This window comes from Nomascus leucogenys, chromosome 17 (genome assembly GCF_006542625.1).
Source record: "Nomascus leucogenys isolate Asia chromosome 17, Asia_NLE_v1, whole genome shotgun sequence".
NCBI classification, from domain to species: Eukaryota; Metazoa; Chordata; class Mammalia; order Primates; family Hylobatidae; genus Nomascus; species Nomascus leucogenys.
Window position 1 is genome coordinate 5,676,071 of NC_044397.1, and position 18,987 is coordinate 5,695,057.

At 43.7% G+C, this 18,987-nt stretch overlaps 1 protein-coding gene across 6 annotated transcripts in view; it reads right to left on the minus strand.

Moving 5' to 3' along the window:
- Positions 1 to 607: 607 nt before the first annotated feature.
- TRERF1 (transcriptional regulating factor 1) overlaps positions 608 to 18,987 on the minus strand; it is a 226,343-nt gene continuing 207,963 nt past the window's right edge. For 3 of the 6 annotated variants that reach the window (XM_030796587.1, XM_030796585.1, XM_030796583.1), the window contains 4 exons: positions 18,847 to 18,960; positions 11,832 to 12,035; positions 8,336 to 8,583; positions 3,800 to 4,350 (listed from right to left, as the gene is read on the minus strand). In XM_030796587.1, the coding sequence (XP_030652447.1) occupies positions 4,026 to 4,350; positions 8,336 to 8,583; positions 11,832 to 12,035; positions 18,847 to 18,960 (891 nt within the window). In that variant the 3' untranslated portion in view covers positions 3,800 to 4,025. Of the gene's footprint in view, positions 4,351 to 8,335; positions 8,584 to 11,831; positions 12,036 to 18,846; positions 18,961 to 18,987 lie in introns of all 6 variants that reach the window. The other 3 variants (XM_030796586.1, XM_030796584.1, XM_030796588.1) reach the window with 2 other exon arrangements.

Below are 18,987 nucleotides of genomic sequence, written 5' to 3' on the forward strand. Positions count from 1 at the left end.
TGAGCTGAGGTTGTGCCACTGCACTCCAGGCTGGGGAACAAAGCAAGGCTGTCTCAAAAAAAAAAAAGTAAACATACTTACTCAAATTTGAAAATGCGGATTTAAAATGCAAATAAATCGGGGTGGACTTAGAGGAGGCTGACCCGTGAGAATTGTTTGAACCCAGGAGTGGAGGCTTCAGTGAGCCGAGATTGTGCCACTGCACTCCAGGCTGGGGAACAAAGCAAGACTGTCCAAAAAAAAAAAAAAAAGTAAACTTACTCAAATTCGGAAATTCAGATTTAAAATGCAAATAAATTGGGGTGGACTTAAGACTTTGTGGAGGATTTAGTGTAAGACACCTGTGTGTCACAGTGTGCTCCCTTGAATCACAGTTTGAGTCGAAGGTTTAGAGACCACCAAGTCCCCAAGTGGTTCATCCACTGCTTGAGTAGCAGAAATGTATGTCCTGGTCTCCGGAGTCGGGGGACACTTTAATAATGGTCATTAAATTTGATCAGCAGACTTAAACTTGTTATCTACAGAAACCAATTAACAGGTAAACTAGCATTTATCCAGCATTGAGAAGTCATAGCAGTGGCTAGAAAGAAGAAGTATTTAAGCCAAATGAAACGCAAAAGATTAATATTTTATTTTCAGAGCAGCTGATGCAATATTGAATCAGGTTTTCACAAATAAATATGACAGTGTCTATTTGGTTACATCTCCATTTGATGAATGCCCATCTATAGGAACTGTAATAACTTTCTGAGAAGGCTAATGATTAGAATGTGTTAAATAAAAATTCCCTGGTTCCCTTTCTGAAGAAGCATTGTGATAATTAAGAAAAAAAAAAAAGCTTATCACTTGGAGGGGAAACAATCTAGAATGCCCCAGTTTCTTTCTTTCTTTTTTTTTTTTTTTTAAGGAATGCACCTTTTTAGGACAAGTCTATAAAACATCTTTATTTATTTGTTACATATGATGTTTAAATATAACTTTGCTTTCAAGCTTCAAACTTTTTTTAAACCCCTGGTAAAATAAGACTTTTGGTTCACCTTAACAAAAACTGACCTAGGAAGAAACATTTTTAGCAAAATGTTATTATAAAATTCACTAGAAAATACTGTCCTCTTGTTGCCAAAATGTTACATAAAATCCTTATTAAAAATACACACGTTACAAAAGAAAAATTATGAATATGCTATACATAGTGCTTTAATATGGACCAAGGGACTTGCATTCCAGGAAAATACAGTTAAGCACACTAGATATTATGATGTCAACTTATAATAGTGCAAACCTGAATAAATTACATCCTGATATGGAAGGCATGCAATTCATCTGCTGCGAATAGAACATAACGAAGCCAGAACAGGAAGCAATCACAACCACTATTTAAAAATGTTTTCCTTTTTATTACATTAATTTTTTTCAAAAATACTTTTCTTTACAATAGAACTCCTAGAAAATATTTACAACCTTCCTCTAATAAAATATAACAGCAGTTAAATATATTTGAAAATAAGATGGGTTTTTCCATAAAATATATCTGTTAACTTTTTATATACAAGCTTTCTCAAAGAGGTCTAAATTCACTAATGAAAAACCATCTGATAGTAAACAGTAACCGAGTTGAGACATTAACCATTGGGAAGAAAAGTTCTTTGGGGTGGGGTAAGGGGAGAAGCTAAAACACAACACATACATGCAGGCAGAATTATTTCAGAAAAAAAAAAATAAGTGCAACATTGTACTAGGAAGTCCATTCTTTAAGTTGATAGTCAAGAAATACTAATTCAGGAATTTGAACTGTCTCGTTAAGGAGGAGTTCTTTGGTTGTTTCAAGTCAAAAATCCTTATGCTGTACTGCATGGAAAATTATAAGTAAGCTGTGCATTCTATTTTTGCCATGGCAACTGAGTTTATTTTTTAATGTTTAAAACTGGAACAGCTGGGCAAACCTCTAAACAGAGGCGATACATTTGCTTTATAAACACTTTTCTGGATGTTTGCTCCTTTGATAGATAAGCTTCCATAGACCCAATAGCAGCACCCTTCTAGGCTCACCCTCAGACACTAAGTGGAGGGCAGTAGTCCCGGGGAGAGACGATCAGCCAAGGATATGACAGCTGTAACGGTTCGGCCACAAAGTTGATGCACACTGCCCAGGCAGTTCTTGACTCACAACTGCTTGGATAGAACAGGATAGCATAACGTTTCTGAAATGGCAGCAGATGAAACTTTTTTTTTCTCTCTCTAAACAAAAGATGCAGGAAAACGCCAAGACCTCTTCTTTGAAAATAGAATGACGGAAAAGAATTTTATTTTTTCTTCTGTCCATGGCTTTCCTGAAGTTCAGAGACCACTGCCTGTGCGGGGCTGCTGTGTCTCACAGCCGGATCCCCTCCATGAGTGTGTGCTAAATGCTTTTGCAGAGTCAAAGACGTCAGGTCCTACTCTCATGCTTCTGCTGATATTCTCTCTCATGTCAAGCTATGAATGTTGTCAGCAAAGTGGCCCAGCGTGATAGGCACACCTGTGTGGAGCTGGGAACCAGCATACCTGGGGTGGGCGATGCCTGAAACACTGGCCCAGGAAATCACGCTGCATTAACTCCGAAAGGGGAGTTGCGTGAAGCAGGATCCTCTCTGTACTGGCGCTGTGTCCCAGCCTGACTTTTGCCCTAACGGTGGGATGGGTCAGTCTGACTCAGCTCAGAAGCCTGGGGCTAAATGGCATTTTTGAAGGATTACAGGTTTATTACCTTCAAGTACAAACAGCAACCCTGCTGACAGGGACAGGAGGAAGCAAAGTCATGGAGGTTGGAGAAGTCTAGAAGTGCTTTGGTAAGTGACTTGTAATGAATACATTCATTGTTTGAATGCAAACATTACAGCTAAGGTGTATCTGAAGCCATTTTTGTTGGCCTTCAATGCTATTTGTCTTGTATTTGCTAGCATATGTGTTAGAAAACTATTTCTTATAGCTAACTTCAAGGTAAACTTCAGTCCAGCAGATACGAATTACAGCAAAATCCCAGTGAATGCGGTTTCACAGTACTTCCAAGTGACACAAAGTAATTTCAGAACTCCACTAATCATTAACAGTGTTGCAAAAAAGAATAGGCTTTTCTGATTTGTTTTTTGGGCAATAGAACACTTTCTGGCATTCTAGGTGCTTCAATATGTGTCCTTCAATCACCCTAAAGTGAAAGCAGTCCTGGCAACTTAATATTTGCCTCCAGATGGGTCTCTAGTCAGTTCACACTGAAACACAGCTCTGCCACCCACAACTTGGAGCTGACCAGCCCCCAGGGAACATGGAAGAGGACAGGACACACCTGCTCTAGAAAACCAGGTCCTCAGTAAACACTGCTGGGAATGAAAGCCTAAAATTATACAGTACTCCATTCCTGCGATCGGGCCAAAGGATGACGGGCAACACAGGGGAAACCTGTTTTCACATTTGGTCATCTCCTCACATGTCGTGTGAGCTGGAGGAGAGCCATGTAACACGAGGGCTTGCTTTGCCCATGGAAAGCTGCCCCTAGCACAGTATCTCCAGGCAAAGATGCCATGCTCACTGCAAACTATGGAATGAGGTCAGAACAGAATCAAAGTAACGCTTGATGGGAAAAGTTGGCCCAAGACCCCAGTACTAAGAGGGTCGCCTGCCTCTCACACACACACACTCACAGCAAGCTTTGGGATAAAAGGCAACCGGGATGGTTGACATCTGAATGCAATGGAACATGAAGGTCAGCTTCAGTCCCTACCGGGAATGATTTCATGAGAAGGTAGCCCAGATGAAACACCTCTTAAAGATAGTTGTGCCAATTATTTATTCCCCCAACCCCCCACAAAAACAAATTTTTTTTAAATAAAAGGAAAAGAAATGGGATTTTTTTTCTAAACCTGAATAAAATGACCACTTTTAAAACAGGTAGTTTAAAAGGGTTACAAAACAAGCAGGCAGTCCAGGTTTCCTGATTAATGAAGACGGAGGCCGTGGGTTTTCACTGTCTCTAAGTGACACACAGGGCTTTATAGTTCTGCATCACCCTGAAGCAAGACTGAATCTTGATCATCCAAGAGAAGATCGGTGTCCACAACTTCAGCCTCTTCCATGACACCTCCCAACTGCTGGACGACGTCGTCGTCGAGGATGTCCACGTCCTTGATGGGTTTGATCAGACTCAGCTGGTCCAGGGGCAGCAGCCCTGGTGCCCCCACGGGCCCCGTAGTCCTCTCAATTGTGGCTGCCATCTCAGCTGCAAAAGCTGCCTTCTGAGCCTTTTGCCTCTGCTGTTCCTCCTGCTGCCTGTGAGTTTTCATGTGCGCATTTCGGCTTTTGATCTTGAAGAAGACTCTAAAAATAAAGAAAGAGAGGTGTGTAGAATTTAGAAGGAGATCTGAGTTCTTGGAAATCCAGGTGTCCTACGGGGAATGGGGGTGTGTGGTCTGACAGAGTCCCTGGCTGCTCGGCTTCTAGGACCTCCTTCCTCTGTGACCTGTCACCTCTCTTCCTTCCTCTCCAAGCATTACAAGGAAAGGGATGGGGACAGAACACACTGACTGTGCCTCAGGCTTCCTTCCTGTGACAATGGAGGAGGAATTCTCAAAGGCCTCCTGTCCACCTGGAGTCTGGAGCACAGGCCCTTTCTCCTCCTTCAGCATCCCCCTTCTCCTCATCACTGACCATGCCCTCTCCACTGGAGAATCTTCTAAATCATGCTAACAAGCCCTGATGGTCCCCATCATGAAACAACCCACCATCCGCCTCTGGCCTCTGTCCCTGTTCCTCCACAGTCAAAAGTTGTTGGGTTTTTTTTTTTGATAGAGACAGGGTGTCTCTCTGTTGCCCAGGCTGGAGTGCAGTGGTGTGATCACAGCTCACCATAACCTTGAACTCCTGGGCTCAAGTGATCCTCCCACCTCAGCCTCTCGATTAGCTAGGACTACAGGCACATACCACCATGCCTGGCTAATTTTAAAATATTTTGTAGAGATGGAGTCTTGCTATGTTGCCCACGCTGACCTCAAACTCCTGGCCTCAAGTGATCCTCCCACCTTGGCCTCCCAAAGTGTTGTGATTACACGTGTGAACCACTGCGCCTAACCCATCGCCAAAATTCTTGAAGGATCTGCCCACACACACTTGGTGGATCTCTTTTTTCTCTCCTCCTTCCTCTCCAAGTGGACTGTTGTCCCTTCCCTGTCAACCCAATCGCTCTTCTCGAGGTCATCTGCGTGGCCAAATTCAGTAGCCCCTGTCTTTATTGTACTTGACTTCTGAGCTGCATCTACTACTCCCTTTCACTTAAGGCCCCTGCTTTGTGGCCATGATATTATCATAATGGCTACATATCCTACAACACAGAGGACACTCCCTCTTCCCCAAGGAAGGAATTAGCAGACTCAAAATGCCAATAGTGCCGAGGTTGAGAAACCCTGGGATAAAAGGATATATTGCTGGGGTTAATTTTTTAGATGAGAGGTCTGCAAACTATGGTCAGTGGGCCAACTCCTGACTGTTTTTGGGAATAAAGTTTTATTGGCACATAGCCATGTCTGTTTATGTAATGTTGATGGCCGTTTCTGTGCTGCAGTGGCAAAGCTGAGCAGTTATGACAAAGACAGTAAACGGCCCACAAAACCTCAAATATTAACTATCTGGACCTTTTTCAGAAGAACTGTGCCCAGGTGTGAGACTGTTTATGGAGAGGGGGTGGCATAATACTCTTTAGTCACTCCTGAGGTCGTGAAGGAAAAAACAAAACAAAACAAAAACACACACACAAAACACCTGGTTTCTAAGGCCTGAGTCCAACAGGGCTGATAAATCACAATTCTGCTTGGACACATTGAAAATGGTTAAATGTAACAAACATAATTTCAGCAGCTCTAAGAGGTATTTTGTGAACATTTGCCTAATGTTATTTTGAGTTAGGAAAAGCCACAGAAACCATTTGGATTTTCCATGAAATCATAACTGGATTTCTGGTAGAAAAAGTTCCCAAGCAACTAAGACTCCAAAAAAACACATTTAATAGATGCCACTGAGACATGGCCAGGAAACATGAAATACTGATTTTTTTTTCGTTAAATCATCCTCTGTCTCCACCTGGTGGAATGTAGCACTGTAGCCTGTTTGAGCCTAATGAGTGGGAGGTGCTGGTTCCTCTAGGGGAAAACTGGCAAGATCCTGATACCCTGATGCTGCCACTCCAGGACAAATAAGTGGGAGATCACTGAGAGTCAGCTGCGGGTGGTTCCATCATTATTTCAATTTAAAAAGCCTTAAGATCAATCCAGGGGCCCATTTCTTCCATGGTGCACCAGTGTGTGGTGGGTGGTGATGTTAAAATGACATCATGGCCAGCTTGGAAGGACAGCAGGGTGTGGAAGAGACCCAAACTGAATCCCACGTCTCCCATCCCTGTGCTTCACGGGGGGAAGTGATCTGCTAGTTCCAGTTCACTTTGGTGGGTGCCATCAAGCTGGGCTTAATCAGAGGCAGCATGGCATAGAGCCAGGAGCACAAGGCCAGGCCAGCCTGCATGGTGTGAATCCCCACTAGGCTGCTTGCTGTGAACTGCAACAGGGGCTTCACTTTTCTGTGCCTCAGTTTCCTGTAAAAAAGAAGCTCCTAAAAGTACCTGCCTCACAGGGGTATTTTAAAGATTAATCAGTACATGTGCTATGGGTTGAATGTGTCCCCCAAACAGCACATGTTGAAAACTGAATCCCTAATGCAGCTGTGTTGGGAGATGTGGCCTAATGGGAGGTGTTTCAGTGACGAGGGCCTCACCCTCATGAATGGATTCATGCCGATTATAATAGGGTATGAGGCTGAAAGTTCAACCTCTTGCTCTCTCTCCCCTCTCTTTGCCCTTCCACAATGGGATGACTTAGCAAGAAGGCCCTTGCCAGATGCAGGCCCCTTGACCTTGAACTTCCCAGCCTCCAGAACTATAAAAAATAAATTTATTTTCTTTATAAATTATCCAGTCAGTGATATTCTGTTGTAGCAACACAAAACAGACTAAAACATGTAAAGAATCCTTTAAAACAGTGCCAGGCACATAGTTAGTACCTGATAAACAGCAGTTACTATTAAGTTGCCTGCTCTACTCTATGAGGATGTACAAGTAGAGGTCCCACCTGTCCTTGCTTATGTAACTAGGGATGTTTTCCTGGTAGAGTTTCAGAAACCACTGGGGCAGCATCTCTCCCAGGTAATACTCCTTTTCATGCTTGAGGCACTAGGAATTATGGGAAGAGGAACTCAGCAAGGCTCCTAAAGGATGTAATTCGTAACAATGTAGTACCCTTCCAGTCAGGTGGACTCATTGAGAAGTACACTGGAATTCTCTACTGGAGGCTGTGGGAGGGAATCACCCATCTTACCATCAATGGCATTTTCTACCTAAAGCAAAAAACAAAGTAAACCAAAAGGACAGAGGAGTGGTCAGAAGCCCAGGTCTGCATTCGGACAAAACTGGGTTCAAATCTCAGTTCTGCTCTTTACTGGCACTGTGACTTAGGTCAAGTCATTTTACCTAATTTTTAAACCCTTATTTGTAAAACAAAGATAAAAAAACAGTACCTGTATCACATGGAGTTTCTATGTAAGGATTAAGTGAGCTCATACACATAAAGCATGTAACAAAGTAAGTGCTCAGTAAATGTTAGCGATTATAATTACTATCTCATGTTACTTTTTTCCTTTAGTTGTTGTTTTTTTTTAAATTATACCTAAAAGGGGAGGATAACAAATAGGTTTTATTTCATGTGTCAACTCTGATTAATTGGTTGTGCAGCTTGAAGTGTGACAATGAAAAGTAATTGAGGCTTTGTCTTAAAGTGATAGCAAAGTGTGGTGATTGATTAGTGATGTCTGCCTTAGTCACAGAAGTAAGCGAAGGTGGTAGGATTACCCTGTATGAGCCATCTGTGTTACAGAGAGTTCCTGATTAGGTGTTCTAGAGCCATTCTCAAATCATTTAGCGGGAATCCAAACAGAGTAATGCTAGTGAACACAGCTTGGGTGTGAAGGGAAGGAGTGGGAACCAGAGTCCCACCTGCCATTCCTGGGAAAGAGTGAAGTTTTGTTAACTTAGAGGTTCACTCTCTGAAGATATCCATCCTTACAAGGCTTTAAGATAACAGAATGGCCATATTCTGAGTCTGCGACAAGGACTACATACCCATCCCAAAGATGATATGAAGAAGAGTTTTGAGGTCTAAGTTCTTTTTTCTGATTGAAGAAACCTCAGGCCATCCTGGCCCAGCTCCCATAAAGCGACTATCCATCATGAACTCAGATTCAGTCCCCGGTCCCCTGCACCTACTTGCCACACTCCTTGCAGGGGAAGATGGTGGTGGGGTCTGTCTCGCCGCTGGTGGTGCTGTGAGAGGGTGAGCTCTTCACTGAACAGTACCCACTCTGGGTGCCACCAGGTTTCTGCTTCCCAGAGGGAACGGCACCTCGGGCCTTGGTCACCTGGTTGGTGCCCCCGTGGATGCGGGCATGGCCATTCAGTGCCTGTCGGGAGCTGAACACCTGGGGAAGAAAGGGAGTGACATGACATCTACAGTCCTGAAAAGGAAATTAGGGTTATTAGTTACTCAGTGGTAAACATGGAATACTTGAAACTGTCTAATGACAGGGCACAAGGGTTTTATATAAGCAAACTTTGGGCATATGCTACAAAAGGTAAACATCAAATATCACAACCACAAATCCTGTGCCAATCAAAACCTCATCACTGCTACAACCAGAAGAGAAGAAGCGACGTGGCACAGGATAAAGAATAAAGCTACTGTCTAGAAGTCAAGACGTCAGGGGTTTGGACCCAGCTCTACTATAACTAAAGCTGTTGGGCCATTTCCCTTCTGTATACTTTATTTTTTTCCATCTGAAGAATGAGGGGGCTGGGCCAGCTTTCAAACTTTTTTTTTTTTTTGAGATAGAGTCTCACTCTGTCGCCCAGGCTGGAGTGTGGTGGTGCGATCTCGGCTCACTGCAAGCTCCGCCTCCCGGGTTCACACCATTCTCCTGCCTCAGCCTCCCGAGTAGCTGGAACTATAGGCGCCCGCCACCACACCAGGCTAATTTTTTGTATTTTTAGTAGAGACAGGGTTTCACCGTGTTAGCCAGGATGGTCTCGATCTCCTGACCTTGTGATCCGCCCGCCTTGGCCTCCCAAAGTGCTGGGATTACAGGCATGAGCCACCACGCCCAGCCTCAAACTTTTTTAAAGCTGGTAACTGTCTCCTTCTCTCCCTCCTATTTTTCTTCCTTCCTCTTTCCCTCCCTCCTTCTTTTTTAGGAAATCAGGTCTTACTCAAAAAACTCAGGCTCAAGTTAAAAGCAGAGGTGCTCTGGCTAGAATGGAGACAGCGCCCCAGAATTGGGCCTGTTTGCTCAGCTCTGTCTACCCTGAGGAAGCCTAAGGAATCCAGTTTAAAAGACAATGATTAGGTTTTCTGACATATTCTACATTATAGATAGCCTTAATCGTAGCCCATTGTTGAAGCAATGTTTAAGACCCCCAAATTTTAATACAGAATGATAAAAAGAGGAAGGATCTTGGCAGAATTTTAAAATCCTGCCATAAAGCTGGGTTTCTTAACATCAGCACTACTATCACTTTGGGCTGGATAATTCTTTGTTGTGATGGGTGGGGGGCTCTGTTGTATAGGATGTTTAGCAGCATCTCTGTGCCTACCAGATGCTAGTAGCACCTCCGCATTTATGACAGAAGTTATGACAAATTCCAGACATTGCCAAATGTTCTTGGGGAATAAATCATCCCCAGTTCAGAACCACTGCTATAAAGGGATGTAAATCCATATCCCTGAATCCGAAGAGTCCTGGCTGCCAGCTTGTTAAACTCATCAGCTAAGGGGAGTACCTACTGGGCTATCTAGCTGTAGTAGTTGCTGTGTTAAGTTTATGATCTCTGTTTTTTTTTTGTTTGTTTGTTTGCTTGTTTTTTTTTCAGATGGAGTCTCACTCTGTCACCAGGCTGGAGTGCAGTGGCATGACCTCAGTTCACCGCAACCTCTGCCTCCTGGGTTTAAGCGATTCTCCTGCCTCAGCCTCCCGAGTAGCTGGGACTACAGGCACACACCACCACGCCCAGCTAAGTTTTGTATTTTTAGTAGAGACGGGGTTTCACCATGTTGGCCAGGATGGTCTTCATCTCTTGACCTTGTGATCCACCTGCCTCAGCCTCCCAAAGTGCTGGGATTACAGGTGTGAGCCACCGTGCTTGGCCAAGTTCTGTTTATTTTCTTACATAGGAAAAAACCTATCGCTGACTTAGCAACCAAAGCCTCCACTGTTAGGCAAGGAATAAAATAAAACCAGCATGCTTTTTCCACTGTGATTTCTAAAAGCCATTTAAAAATATCTTTTTTCTTATGTACAGAAAAATTGGAACAGAAAAATATCTACCTTGCTGAGCATTTGATGGGAAAAAGTAAAAGATAACTTCTCATTTGGTACACAACTTACTGTACATAGAGCTATGATTTGAGGAGGCATCTAATTTCTGAACAAATTCACCAAGAAATACCATCACTTAAAGTCATTATCATAATCATGCTGCACTGAACACTCTATACAAAATGGCCAGGTCATTAAACATCAAAGATGGAAAACAAGCCAGCAATCTCTTCTGTTCTCTTCAGAGTGAATGCAAAATGTATATATCTTTTTTGTTTTTTATTTTCATTTTTTCTTAAATGCAAATCAAACGAATTTCTGCTTTAGGATCTAAATATTTTAAAGACTGTTGCTTTCTCCATCTAAGTGACAGGCTTAATAAACAGTATTCAGTACACTCTGGAGAACAGCAGTGTCCTATATCATGTACGAGCAAAGACAAGCACACTGACTTGAGGAAAATGGGATTCCTCCGGAAGGGGCAACATTATTTTGAGGGGTAATCCCTCTAGAACCTGCCTATACAGGTGTGCCTGGCCTTAAGAAACCTGATTTGGAAAAAGCTCACCAATTCAGACTAGTGGCGGACCAGTGGGAGATTGAGAAATAACCTTTAAAAATATCCTTTAAAATACACATGGAGCCTTAGACAAGGCCAGCACAGATACTGTAAGGTCTTTCTTTAGTGCTAAGAATGACCAAATGGTGAACTTGTTTTATTTTAGCTAAATTATGCTTCTAACATTCTTGAAAATTAGTAGCCTCTGTATTTACACACACTCCCTTTCAGACTGTTTATATGATTAATTTACTTTTAGTAAATCTTTTTTTCGCCACCACAGAGTACAAAGATAAACTTTAGTTAAATCTTTGTAACAGTGTTCTCAATTTTAAATTAGTGACATTTCAATTAGTAACACTTTATGAAATGTGAAATGCAAAATCTTCTAAATAGGTAAAATTGCAGGGGGTAGGGCAAGTAATTATGTCATAAAAGGATGATCTTTGTCAGCAGGCTTTCCTAGTACATTTAAATGCATGTTGACAGGGCACAAGCTTGTGTGACACACAGCCCAGGGGAGTGCAGAGGCTCCAGGAAATGTGGAATGTATGTTTTGGAGGCCACTCTCACTGCAGAGCCTGGAATCACATACTCCTGGGCATGGGGGCCTTCTCTGTGTCCTCCAACACGCAGCATCGTGCTTGACACAGAACACACACTCTGGAAATACCTGTTGGCCAAATGAAGAAGAAAACAATGGCAGCATGGAACACCCTCTGCCAAACTGTGACTGTTGGAAGAGCACTCTCGAAAACGCATCCTCTCTTAAAGCCAGGCACAGCTATATGGCTCTCGCTTGTCCCAGATCCCCAGAAGACACAGACACACTTACAGCCCCACAGTTGGGCATTTCACAGATGAAGGAGCCTGAGGGCTGGCCCAGGGCCTGCAGGGGCGGCCCCTCCGTGGGAGCCAGGACGGGGACGGGTGGTGGCTCCGGGGACTTCGGCACCTCACTCTCTTCTTCTTTTGTGGATTTCCTATCTTCTTCCGGGTCCTCCTCCTCCTCCTCTAACTCTTCTTCTTCTTCACTTGTCTAGTGTTAAGGTAATAAAAGCAAGAGGGGAAAGTCCCCAAATGGCATTCTTAGTGATGAACAGAACTCAAAGATCAACAGAGGAGGGAGGGGCTGGATGCGGGCGCTGTGTTCCTTTCTTTCTGCATAAGGAATGGCGGACAGAGCCTGTTAGATCCTCAAAAGGTTGGTCTCCAGACGCTTAGGACTTTGAGGTCAAGGAAGTAAGTCCCATGCCCCACTTTGGGACCCCTCATCACTTATATAAAGATATGGTGGGGCAGAGAGGAGCAATTTCTACATGCAAGGATTCCCCGCCTTGTTCGAGACCATCAGATCTTAAAATGACTAAAACTCAGGCTGCGTCCTGCCTGTAAGTAGCTCTGTCTCCTCACAGCGGTGAAGAGGGTTTTCCAGCAATAACAATACCGTGGAATCCCCCTTGGAGAGAGACTAAAGAAGGACCTGTGCTGATTTGTTTTAGAGGCTTTATAACACACCATGCCAGATGCCGGATTTGACCTGCGGTGTGCGGAAAGCACGTGACTCAAGGGGCGCTCCACTCTGGTCTTGTCAGAAAATAGAGTGAAAGGAGAGAAAATGGAAGGGGAGATTCCCTTTTATTTGTCATGTGCTTTTCCTTTTGTCTCTGACCATGGGCTTAGAAAAAGCAGTGTATTCAATGTTTCTATTTATTCATTTTCTCCTACCAGAGGCATTTAATGAAAAAGAACAAGAAAAACATTTCCTGTGAATAATGATCTCCCCTGCTTCTACGGCCCCTCTCCCCACTTCAGAACAGCAGCCATGTGGAGAATTAAGCAGAAGGTCCCTGCCCTCCTCAAGGTTAACAAAATAGTAAGTTACTGGAATAGCTTGGAGTGGGTGCCCTGGGTGTGCTGGGATGGAAGGGCAGGGATCCAGGAGGCTCTCATTCTCCCCTTGCTTAACTACTTTATTCTGCTCTCTCCATCCTTCCCAGGGTAGGGGTGAGGGTTGCTGGCTCCTGCAGGCCCCAAAAGGGCTGAGGACCAATCAGCCTCATCTCAGCTTTTATTTTACAGTTTACAAAGTGCTTTCACATTTACTAGGCCACCGAATAGGCTGTAAAGAGACCTCTCGTTTTATAAACGAGGAAGGAAAAGGCATGTCCAGCTGCCCCTGACCTGGCAGGTCATTTGTCTCTGCCAGGCTCTCTGCATAACTCATCACTTAATGCACGTGGGCTCCAGTCTACTCTACCCCTGACAGTGATGTAAGTCTGGGGAGCCTATGATTCTTAAAGCCCAGAAGCAAGATTTTCCAAGAGGGATAAAGATTTCTGAAAGCAGTGATACCCTAGGACCCAGAAAACATAAGCTTCCTCTCTGCAGTTTGGATTTGGGGTGTGTGTGTGAGAGAGAGAGACAATGCCAGTATGTATGTGGCATTTAGTAGCCCCTCACGGTTTCAGTATTGTCCTTATTTAATATCACATACATGTATACTTGCGATGCAGTATGAACAGGGTGTATTTAAGAAATGGCTTCAGTTTCCATTGGTAAACAGGATTAATTAGTAATGATCACATTTGTTAGAAGACCTCAGTGAACACTGATGTAGGCCTAGGACATTTGACCAAGTGGTTTATGATCTAAGCAGCCAGCCTCTTACTAGTATAGAACATACAGGTTGATTTCACTTAGGTGGTCTTATTCCTGTAAGACTCTACCATCTTTCCATTCCAAAGAGTTTCAGGTAAAACCATGTTATGTCAAACTGGGACTTTGTGGTCTCAAACATTAAGTAGCCCATGGCCTACAGTTTGGCATTTAAAAATAATTACACACAACAAATGACAATGCCATTTGTTTCATGGTATTTGTTATAATGACAATTTTCTCACAATGCCACTGTTTGGCTTAAACATTCTTAGAAGAAATGTTCCATATAGCCACAAAATTATAAATTACACTGTACCATGATTATGTATGTCTCAGGAATTTAGATAGGTTTTATTTCAACTGGCAATCTATAAATCACAAAATGATTTATCATCAAGCCATATGGCTCACCAGAGTGACTAAGAGATACAAAAATACAAGAACAAAAATCTTAACATGTAGAACTTTGTAACAACAAGTTGGTCATTTTATGATATGTTGTGAAACAAAACACTTAGTATATTCCAAAATTAGAAGGCGGGCAAATATGGTGGTAGGGAGGAGGCTATACATTTAACATGGCTCGAGTGTCCACAATAAGAGTTTCTTGAGGAGGATATTTTTATTTCTCAAGCATGCAAATGGAATTCATATTATGAGAAATTGGTAAGTCAGAATACAAATGCTCAATAGCCCAAATATGCTCAAAGACACAAATTTGTGTTAGTCACTAATAATAATGATGATGATGACAATATTGAATGCCTGCTGAGAATCATGCATTTCACACACACACACACACACACACACACACACACACACACATTTCGAGTTCTCATAACACCGTAAAATTTTTTCATTTTTAAACAAATGAGGAGATTGACCCAATAAATAAGTTTCTCAAGATCACACAGCTGGTAAAAAAAAGGTGAACTGAGATTCAAAACCTGGCCTATCTTATTCCAAAACCTCAATCTTCTTCACTCCTTGGTCTGGCTGCAAATGTCCACAGGTGCATGTTTGTCCATCTGTAAATGGCTTAGAGATCCTAAACCTCTCATTATTGGAACCAGCTGCTTTGAAATGTCAAAGGGAAGGAGGATGTTTCCCAAGGCCTTCATCAATGGACTGTGCTGTAGGTAATTGTGCTGACATCATGGTGAGTTCTACCTTTGCCCTTGGAGCCCTGACTGCTGTTTTCCACAGTCAGTTAACTGCCTCAGTTGGTTTCTTGAATTGTGCTAAATTTTGATCACAGCCAGCCCCATATATGTGTCCTGAGTCAGGGAGCATGAGCACAGGCAGGGGACAGGAAGGTGTGGCCAGCACCTTCTCCTCTCACCTCATTAACAGAACCCATCTTGGCTCCCTGCCTCTGCTTCCAGTCACACTGCCCCTGCTGAGTGAGCAGCTGTGCTCTGTTGACCTCCCGGCTACTTAGCTAAAGGGCAATCATTCCTTTCAAACCTCCTCCTTTTCCCCTCTCAAGTCCTCAATAATCCCTGAACCACCTGAGCATGTTCCTTCATGTTCCATCTGGAGGGAAATGGTCACCCGCCCTTTCATAAAACATTGAAGATATGTGATCAGGAGAGCTATCCCAGGTGTCCCAGGCAGGCCCCGAGGACAAAGAGTAGGACCACATCCTAGGACTGTGCCTTGCACACCCTCCCAGGCGCACCCTCCCCAGGATCCCCATGATCCCAATTTTTCATCTCCACTTGGCAAACTATGCTTAGAAGGCTGACTGTGCACACAGTGCCCACAAAGGAGCTGTGAGCTGCCATACTGGCCTTTAATCAAGATTTTCTTGTTTTTTGTTTTTTTTTTTGTGGGCCTGAGTCATCTCTGCACATAAGCCTTTTGCTCTCCCTAAGCTCACAAGTAATGAGGGTGTGGACACTCCTGGCCCAGCCTAATACTGGCTCCTGGTGAACAAACCCAAGAGGGTGTGGCCCCTCGGGCACCCTCTTACCCTCTCCTCCTTAATCTGAAGCTTCACGCTGGCCTGGGCCTTCCTACCCAGCTTCAAAGCCCAGGCAGTCCAAGACAGTGCCTCTGCCTTGTGTGGAAACATCTTTGTTAGTGTCACTCCTCTGCTCAGCATCCCCTTGTTCATTCCATCTCCCTCCAGTGAATTCACAGAAGGAATGTTTATGAATCAGAGCAACTCCTATCTTCGAAAAATATTCACTCATTCATTTAACAAACATTTATTGAGTGACTGTATTATGCCAGGCACTGTCCTAGGCACTTGATAACACCCAAGCCTAAGATATACCAATTTACCTTAGAAAACCATATTCTCTGATTTTGCCCCTCTTCCAAAACATGGCACTGACAGAGCCCAGAACATTCCAGAATTGGAAGGGACTTTCTAAATCATGTAAATCATCTGGCCATTTTACAGGCCAGCAAGCCTAGGAGCAAAGCCTAGGTCTTCAAGGCTAGGAATCTTTGTGCTTCCTTGTTTACTGTCTCTTCTACTCATTTGGAAAGCAATGCTCTGTGTGACCTGGGGCAAGCACTTTCCTCTCTCTGGGTCTCAACTTTCTTCCTGTAAAGTGGTGAAACTGGGTGAAAGAGTCCTTAAGGCTGCATCTAAGACTTTCTGGATCTCATTGCATACTGCTTTTAAACACTCTTGGGGTTCATGGTATATTTCCACTTACATGTGTTATATCTTCCCAACAAGGACATATGTTCTGTGTGGTGGGGGGAGAGGAGGGAGGGGCCATTTAATATCCTCGGGTTACCCACAGCACTGCATACACATTGCTGTTTACATTGTGGGAGTTCAACTGCTTTCGCTGACTGAACTGGAGATCATACTGTTGTTTTTTTTTTTTTTTTTTTTTTTTTTTTTGAGATGTAGTCTCACTCTGTTGCCCAGGCTGGAGTACAGTGGCGCAATTTCTGCTCACTGCAACCTCCGCCTCCCGGGTTCAGGCAATTCTCCTGAGTAGCGGGGACTACAGGCATGCACTACCATGTCCGGTTAATTTTTTAGTAGAGATGGGGTTTCACCATGTTGGCCAGGGTGGTTTCGATCTCCTGATCTCGTGATCCGCCTACCTTGGCCTCCCAAAGTGCTGGGATTACAGGTGTGAGCCACAGTGCCTGGGCGATCACATGTTTTTTAAAACATTAGGCCACAAACGAGCAAAAGACTATTCTGATATCATACATCACTACTTAAATGAGTCAAACAAAAGCCCTGGTCACAAGAAATCCTGAATATAGAATACTGCCATCTCTGATTGAAAAAATGGCAATACCATTCTATTCTACAGATTTCTATTTTCTCTGATATTTGGGCTCAAATATAAATGTATTTATGTATATTTCATAGCTAGGATCAATTATTAGTTAGAAGCATCGGCTTTGAAGCATTAATGAGTCCAAATTTTTTTTTTTTTCAGATGGACTTTCACTCTTGTTGCCCAAGCTGGAATGCAATGGTGCGATCTCGGCTCACCGCAACTTCTGCCTCCCAGGTTCAAGTGATCCTCCTGCCTCAGCCTCCCGAGTAGCTGGGATTACAGGTGTGTGCCACCATACCTGGCTAATTTTTTGTATTTTTATTAGAAATGGGTTTCACCATGTTAGCCAGGCTGGTCTCAAACTCCTGACCTCAGGTGATCTGCCCGCCTTGGCCTCCCAAACTGCTGGGATTACAGGCTTGAGCCAACGTGCCTGGCCAAGTCCAAATTTTTTATACTTCTTTAAGAAAATGTGTGGCCAGGTGCAGTGGCCTGAGATTACAGGGGTGAGCCTGTAATCCCAGCACTTTGGGAAGCCAAGGCAGGAGGATTGCTTAAGCTCAGGAGTCTGAGATCAGCCTGGGCAACACAGTGAGACGTTATCTCTACAAAAAATTAAAATATGAGTGGGGCGTTGTGGTGTGTGCCTGTAGTCCCAGCTACTCAGGTGGCTGAGGTGGGAGGATTGCTTGAGCCCAGGAAGTTGAGGCTATAGTGAGCTATGATCATGCCACTGCACTCTAGCCTGGGCGACAAAGTGAGACCCTGTCTCAAACAAACAAAAGAAAATTTGCATCTGACTGCCCTTAACTACACAAGGGAAATCAGGCTCAACAGCACACTCAGCAGCTGTGTGACTATGGCCAATTTACTTAAGCTCTGTGCTTCAGTTTCCTACCGCATAGAATTGGTATTAAATGAATTACATTGGATTAAATGAGTCAATATTTATAAAGTCCCTAACACAATGCCTGGCACATGAAAACTGCTATTTCACTGTCTGTTAAAGAAAATAACACACATACATGTGCTAACCCTTACAACTGGGGCACAATTGGGAATGAAAATATAATTTCAAATATTTACATAATTCATGAATTCCCAATACTTTCACTGATGGTGACACAAGCTAGAGTTTAGTAATATAAGACATAATTTTTATATACTCATACATGGTAGGTAATGTTTTCCACATAGTGTGAAAAGGAGATTTCCCGTGGCTATGGATGCAAGGTGGAGAGTTAATTGCAAGGATCACAAGTGATAGTAATCATCAAAGCCACACATACAGGGTTCGGAGACTAGTTAGGTCTTGTTGTGTCTTTGGTACCTACTTAATGTGCAGTTGACTGTGGACTGTCTGCTAATGAAGAAAATCAATACCAGGGATAAATGGTGATGTAGGATTAGAATAGTCTACATGCAGCGAATTAGTTCCTCAGTGATGGAGGGTTCCTGGCACTACCTAGAGGTCAAAGCTCCTCTTGCTCATGCTTTACAGACTGTGGCAAAATCCCAGGGACCCTTTCTGAGGCATATTATGGGCTCAGGTCAGTAGCATCTATGACATGGCAAGATCAGAAAAGAATATTCCAGGGGGTCAGGACACCACCCAATCATAAACCAAGAAACCCAAGGCTGGGACCATCCTTGGTTTAACTCTTCTGGCTCCTAGCTGCCTTGAAGCGGGCACCAGCCCTCACCTCTGTTTCTGAACACCGAGCTACAGGCCAAACCTATGGACGCCTTTCCTCTAAACCCACTCAGGAGGGCAGGTCCTGAATCCCGCAGGAGAGCTGGGCTGTTGTCACCTCCTTCCTCTGGCTATCTTGGCAGCAAAGCCAAACCAAACACCAGCTACTTACTAACCTGGGCCTGGGGTGGGAGCTGTGCCAGCACAAGCAACAACTTAGCAGCTTCACTCACCACACAATCATCGATGATTTCCGCCAGGCGTGTCCGGTGTTTCCGCCCCAGCCGCATGATCTTTTTCCACGTGTAGTAGTACTCCACGCACTGGGCCACCGTCTTGGACTTCACCTGCCGGGAAAGCGAGCTCAAGGTTAG